At 37.6% G+C, this 6,747-nt stretch overlaps 1 protein-coding gene across 1 annotated transcript; it reads right to left on the reverse strand.

The window, feature by feature from the left end:
* Window positions 1–4,215: 4,215 nt before the first annotated feature.
* Window positions 4,216–6,269, reverse strand: LOC145978105 (uncharacterized). The gene is made up of 2 exons (XM_083110546.1): window positions 5,835–6,269; window positions 4,216–4,665 (listed from the first exon to the last, which is right to left on the reverse strand). The coding sequence occupies exons 1-2, from the start codon at window positions 6,267–6,269 to the stop codon at window positions 4,216–4,218; spliced, it is 885 nt and encodes a 294-aa protein (XP_082966672.1).
* Window positions 6,270–6,747: the final 478 nt, after the last annotated feature.

Genomic DNA, 6,747 nt, shown 5'->3' on the forward strand with positions numbered 1-6,747 from the left:
GTTTTATTCTGTTATTTCTGGGTTTTGTCCTTCCAAAACATGGATAATCGTACAAAAGGGTGCATAGCCATTATTTTAGCGCTTGGAACTACTCGTCGTGTGCAACGCAAACGCTGGATGAAGGAATGGTTGAAGAAGAGAGAGGATTATTCGCATCTAGTACTGTTGAAGGCCCGGTCAGGAGTTGCTGATCTCCAACCGGGCGCCTCCCCAGGTGGCGGATAGGGGAATGCTATATAGATATATATAGTACTGGCATAGCCAGGGCGGACCAAAATCAGCACTGCTGCCTTGCAGGAGCCAGGGGACTGGCAAAGGCTAGGGGAAGAACACCCCAACAGAAAATTACCTGGTCCTCCAGGTTGGGGGTTGGGCGCAGGGCTAACAACCCGGTCCCATAAAAGAAAAAATGGTTCAGAAACCAAACACTATGCCTCGGAAAGGAAGATATAAAGGAAACGAACCTGGCAAACTTCTAAAGGACTACGAGATAAGGATTGGAACATGGAATACTCAAACTATGCTACAAGCAGGAAAAATGATGGAAATGGCACAAGAAATGATGAAATATAAGATAGATGTAATGGCATTACAGGAGATTAGGTGGCAGGGAAGTGGAATTATAAGAAGACCAGAGTTTACCATGATATATAGTGGAACCAGAGAAAGAACTGGATTATTTGGAACTGGTTTTATGATTCAGAAAGAAACCAGCAAGAAAATATTGGAGATAGAAACAATAAATGAGAGAATCTGTAGATTGAGAATAAAAGGAAAGTTTAGAAATCTAACGTTGCTGTCAATATATGCACCAACTGAAGAAAAAGAAGATAGAGAAAAAGAGACATTTTATGAATTATTAGAAAGTACATATGAGAAAATATCTAAAAATGACCAGATATTAATTATTGGTGATTTTAATGCTAAAATTGGGAAGGAGGAAGCCATATATAAGGCTAGCGGAGAACATACTCTCCACAACATAAGTAATGAAAACGGAGCATATTTAATACAATTTGCTTTAAGAAACAATTTGATAATAAGTAGTACCACTTTCCCTCATAAAAACATTCATTTAGGAACTTGGAAGATTCCAGGAACCCAAGAAGTAAACCAAATAGATCATGTTCTAACCAATAAAAGATATAGTTCATCGACAATGGATGTCAGGAGCCTGAGGGGACCTAACATCGATTCGGATCACTACATGGTGCGAGCAAAAATAAGATTAAAAATTGTTAAAGTAGACAGAAGAAAACAAATAATGTTAGGAAAAAGATGGGACACAGATAAATTTAAAGATAGAGAGGTGTGTGAAACCTTTAAAGCCACCATTAATGAAAAAATTACTGAGCAGACAGAAGAGATAGAAGAGAGGAATAGTAATGAAGAATGGAAAAATATAAAATCAATGATATTAAAAACAGCTGAAGAGAAAATAGGAGAAAAGAAAAGAGAATATGGAAAACCATGGTTTGATGTAGAATGCGAAGAGGCCATCCAGAAGAAGAATGAAGCAAGAAAAAAGAAGTTACAGAGAGAAACTAGAAGCAATTGTGCAAGGTACACAGAATCAAGAAGAGCTGCTAAAAGAATATGTACCCAAAAGAAAAGACAATATTTAAAACAAAGATTAGTGGAAGTAGAGGAATTAGATAAAAAAAATGAGAGAAGAAAATTCTATCAAGCCATGTTCAGTCTTACAAAAGAATATAAACCAGAAATTGAAGGATGTAAAGATAAAAATGGAGAAATGCTGTATGAAGAAAGACAGATCAGAAAACGGTGGGCAGAAAATTTCAAAGAAAAACTGTCAAGAAGAGAAAATGGAATAGAAGCCGGAAATACAGAATGGGAAACAGAAGAAGAGGAAGAAGAAACAATAGAACCACCAACGTTAGATGAAGTAACAAAAGCAATCAGGAGATTAAAAAATAATAAAGCACCAGGAAGTGATAATATGGTAGCCGAAATGATTAAACATGGAGGCGCACAACTATACCAGAAAATACACGAGCTGATTAGTAAAATATGGAGAAAGGAGGAACTACCGGACGAATGGAGACAAGGGATTATATGTGCCATTTATAAGAAAGGAGACAAATACAACTGTAGCAACTATAGAGGAATAACATTGTTAAATGTTGGATATAAAATATTCTCGAGCATATTAAATAAAAGGATACAAGAAATAATTGAACCCATCCTTGGAGAGTATCAAGCAGGATTCCGGGAAAATAAGAGCACCATAGACCAAATATTTGTAATTAGACAAATATTAGAGAAACATTATGAACATGGGAGCGAACTACATGTGCTGCTTGTAGATTTTAAACAGGCCTTTGATAGTGTACGAAGAGAAGAACTAATTAAAGCAATGGAAAGAGTTGGTATACCCAAAAAACTAAGACAATTTGTACAGATGACTCTGATGGATACCTCAGCAAGAGTAAAAGTAAAAGGACAACTTAGTGAAGAGTTCACATTTGACAAAGGTGTAAAACAAGGGGACGGATTGTCGACTACACTATTTAATATAGCATTGAATGATGCTATAAAACAGATTGACCAAAGAGGTACCATCTTTAATAAAAGCTCACAAATCTGCGCTTATGCAGATGATATAGCAATCATTGCAAGATCTATGAATAAGTTAATACAAGTATTTAACGACATGGAGAATTATACTAAGGAAATGGGCCTAGAAGTAAACATAAATAAAACAAAATATATGAAAATAGCACGAAAACCAGAAAGAAGAAAAGAAATAGAGATAGGTAATAAGAAGTTCGAGGTAGTACATGAATTCAAATACCTGGGAAATCAAATAAATGAAATAAATAACATAGGAAGATGCGTGGAAGGAAGGATCAGAGCAGGAAATAGAGCATATTATGCAAATAGAAATCTGCTGAAAAGTAAGATAATAACAAGAACAACAAAAATGAAAATATACAATACATTAATCAGGCCAGTAGTAACATATGGAGCCGAAACGTGGACGTTGACCAAAGATACAGAAAGAAGGCTAATGGTATTTGAAAGAGCAATATTAAGAAAAATATTTGGACCAACTAGAGAAGAAATAGGATGGAGAATAAAATACAACCACGAACTAGAGGAACTAATAAAACATAAAAATATAGTACGCTTTATTAAAGCCAGGAGAATCAGCTGGATAGGACATGTATACCGCCTACCAAAAGAAGCCATGCCGAGAAGAATAATAGAGAGTAAGCTATATTCAACTAAAAGGAAAGGAAGACCTAGAAGCAGATGGAAGGAAGAAGTATGCATGGACCTAAACAAGATAGGAGTAACAAGATGGAAACAGAAATGCCAGGACAGACAGAAATGTAGGGACATAGTGGAGGAGGCCATGGCCCGACAGGAGCTGTAGCGCCGGATGGTAAGGTAAGGTTAGTACTGTTGAAGGAAATCAGCCTCAGCGATATTGAAGATTTCAAGAACTACTTTCGAATGGAGGAAAATACCTTGAACAAACTGTTACAGATGGTTGAACCGTTTGTGAAAAGGAAAGACACAAATATGAGAGAAAGTATAACTGTTAAGGAAAGATTAGCGTTAGCCCTGAGGTACTTGGCCACTGGAAGAAATTTTGAGGACTTGAAGTTTTCTGTCATCATGTCGCCAGTAACTATCAGCGAAGCTGTAGTAGAAACGTGTGAAACGCTTATATATGTCCTACAAGACTACATGAAGGTAAGTTTGCATAGTTTTTATGTATTTGTTCATTTTATCCACTTTATATTTTATATACAGGTATTTAGGATTCTTGTCTCCCTATGTACGTACCTGCTTACGTTCACTACAAAATCGAAGGATACCAATGGATTGGCTGATTGATATTATTCCCTATATAGGTATAGCAACGAGCCAGTACATTGGCTCCCTTCCCTTGTTAATTGAAAGTAAGCAGGTGGTACATACTGGGTACGTAGGTAGTAAAATGAAAGAAATAGGGAGATGCAATAACTACTAGAACTAGAAGTACGTATATTGACTATAATAGACAGTACAAAGTCAACATTTACCTCAAACATTGAAATAACTATCAAACATTAAAAAACTGAAGTTAACGAACGAACTTGAGCAAACACTTCAAAACCGCCAACACTCATCCTTTAAAGTTCTCAAAATGTGAGGATAGTGAAAGGTCTACCGTTTGGAAGTTCATTTGGTCTGGTGGGGTCGTCACAGGTGGGGGAGAAGGACTGTAGTTGAATGTCGACAATGATGAGGAACTATCATGCTGCGATTATCTGAACTTCTTGGAGGTTCATGTTCCACATTGATTTTAACGGAGTCGCGATGAAGAGTCCCCAAGCTTGCTTCAAAAAGGATGTCATTTATTGCTTTCTCTGCGAAAGCCCTTTGTCTGGACTCTAAAGTCAGCAATTTTTCTCCCCAAGCTTTAGCAATAGTCGGAATGTTACTGTCAGGGTTCGATGAGGTTTCCAAAAGTGTACATGCTTTTTGTAAAAGCTCGTTTTGCTTCGAGATCGGACCTTGCATTCTTGATCTTTTGTTTCGAGGAGTTTGAAGAGGCGATGGCGGGGGAAGCATTGAAGATGTTGATGCTGTGGTATGAGCGTGTCCACTTCTTCCTTGACTCTGCGTACCATCCTCTTCCAGCTCAAATTCCTGGAAACAACAGGGTTATTAGATTGTTTTACAATCACGTACACATTATCAAAGCAATGTTGTATTTATTTATGTATGTAATTATTGTTGTTCTGTTTGTTTGTTTCAGTTTCCCATGACTGCCGCAGAGTGGGGTGACATAGCTCACGAATTTGGAATCCGACATCAATTTTGGAATACGGTGGGCTCATTGGATGGGAAACATGTAGCTATAACGAAACCAGATAACTCAGGTTCCTTGTATTATAATTACAAGGGGTTTTTCAGTATCGTGCTTTTGGCTCTAGTTAATGCAAAGAAGGAATTTATAATGGTTGATGTTGGAATGAACGGTCGAATTTCGGATGGAGGAGTGATGTTCTACTCCAAATTCGGAGAATTTTTCCAGGAAGGAAAATTGAATTTACCCGCACCTGCACCCTTGCCGAATACAACTGATCTTTTCCCATATGTATTTTTTGCAGACGAGGCATTTGCATTACATAACAATTTATTGAAACCCTACTCTCAAAGATTACTGAATGCACCTCGACAAATATTCAATGAGAGGTTGTCACGAGCTCGAGTAGTTGTAGAGAACGCATTTGGGATATTGAGTTCACGGTTTCGTGTGTTCCAGAAACCTATCAACCTACAGCCGCCGAAAGCTACAGTAGTTACCCTTGTCTGTTGTTATTTGGATAATTTCTTGGCAAAGGAAAATCAACTGTACCTCAGCTCAAATGATCGTGGTAGAGATGCGGGAAAAAACTTGTTAGCCTTGCGAAGTACTTTACAAAGAAACAGTACCACAGTTGCCAAGGCAGTCCGTGACAAATTTTGTCATTATTATAACAATGAAGGCAAATACTGAATACCTTGTTTACTGATGATTTCTTTTCAAACAGTGTTACGGTATACTACAATCATAATTTCTTGAAATAAAGTACCATTAATACTTATTGCTTTGAAGTTTCTCTTAAACCTGTCACGTAGTACATAGTGGGTATCGATGTGTTTTAAATATTTATGGAATGTTATGTCGGTAGGTAACTAGGTATTCTTGGAAAACCAACAAACCTGCGTACAAAAACATGGATACGGTACTAACAAAACTAAAAACAACAATAAAAGAATAGTAATAAAATTTAAAACAATTGTTAATTAAAAAGTACAAGAATCAAACTCACCTGTTCGACTGCTGGTTCCGTCGGCTGCTCCTGAACTGGCTTCTCGAACCTCTCAAGAAACGACAAAGCAAAATACACCCATGAGGAAGGTGTGTAAACTTCATCTGCGCTCCTCCCCGACCTCTTCGATGCGGCAATCTTCTTCAATTCTTTCCTATAATTTGTTCGTAGACTGTTAATTTTCTTTTTTACATCCTCCCTCTTGTTGGCCCCCGGCTTCGTTCTCACTAGAAAGGGTATGAGGCGGTCAAGAGCTGCATTTCTTGCTGTCTTCTTCGAGTATATTGGGTTGATCGGATTCCACAGTTCTGGGGATAGTTCGTATTGCTCGATGAAGTGGCGAAGTGCATCTTGTTCCTCCTCACGGGAACCGGATGAGCCAACAGTATCTTCATCGTTCCGAAGGTCAAAGTCGTCCGTAATGGGATCGGTCATTGTAGCCATTTCTTACCTTCACCGGAGTGCGACGTGACCTGAACTGAGTATTGATGGAAATATTGACGCTCGCCCCTACACGGTCAATAATATTGACAATATCCCCTCCACTTTCCAGTATTGATGCCTCAAAAACAGAAAATCCGGATTTCCTTCAATACTCCATCAATATCGACCGTCAATCCAATTTTTGCACCTTACACGGTCAATATTATTGTCAATATGAAAAGGTATTGTCAATATTATTGATCGTGTAAGGTCCGTATTACAAACGTTGTCATATATCAATGTCATTAAAAATGACGTGTTTTTACATTTTCACATTTTCGTGATTTGTGAAAAAACCTGACGTGCTATGGAATTTTGAAGGTCATTTTCGGTATATGCGGAAAAAATCCATTCCGATACACCTCTTCATTTCAAAACAACAGAAAAAAGTTGAAAAATGCAGATCAATGTTATTTACTTGCTATACAAA

This window comes from Lepisma saccharinum, chromosome 24 (genome assembly GCF_977018435.1).
Source record: "Lepisma saccharinum chromosome 24, izLepSacc3.1, whole genome shotgun sequence".
Classification (NCBI taxonomy): Eukaryota; Metazoa; Arthropoda; class Insecta; order Zygentoma; family Lepismatidae; genus Lepisma; species Lepisma saccharinum.

Coding starts and splice junctions, on each gene's coding strand:
- LOC145978105 (XM_083110546.1), bottom strand. CDS start 6,269: ATGACCGATCCCATTACGGACGACTTTGACCTTCGGAACGATGAAGAT. Junction 4,666..5,834: donor CGGAACCAGCAGTCGAACAG/GTGAGTTTGATT, acceptor TGTTGTTTCCAG/GAATTTGAGCTGGAAGAGGA.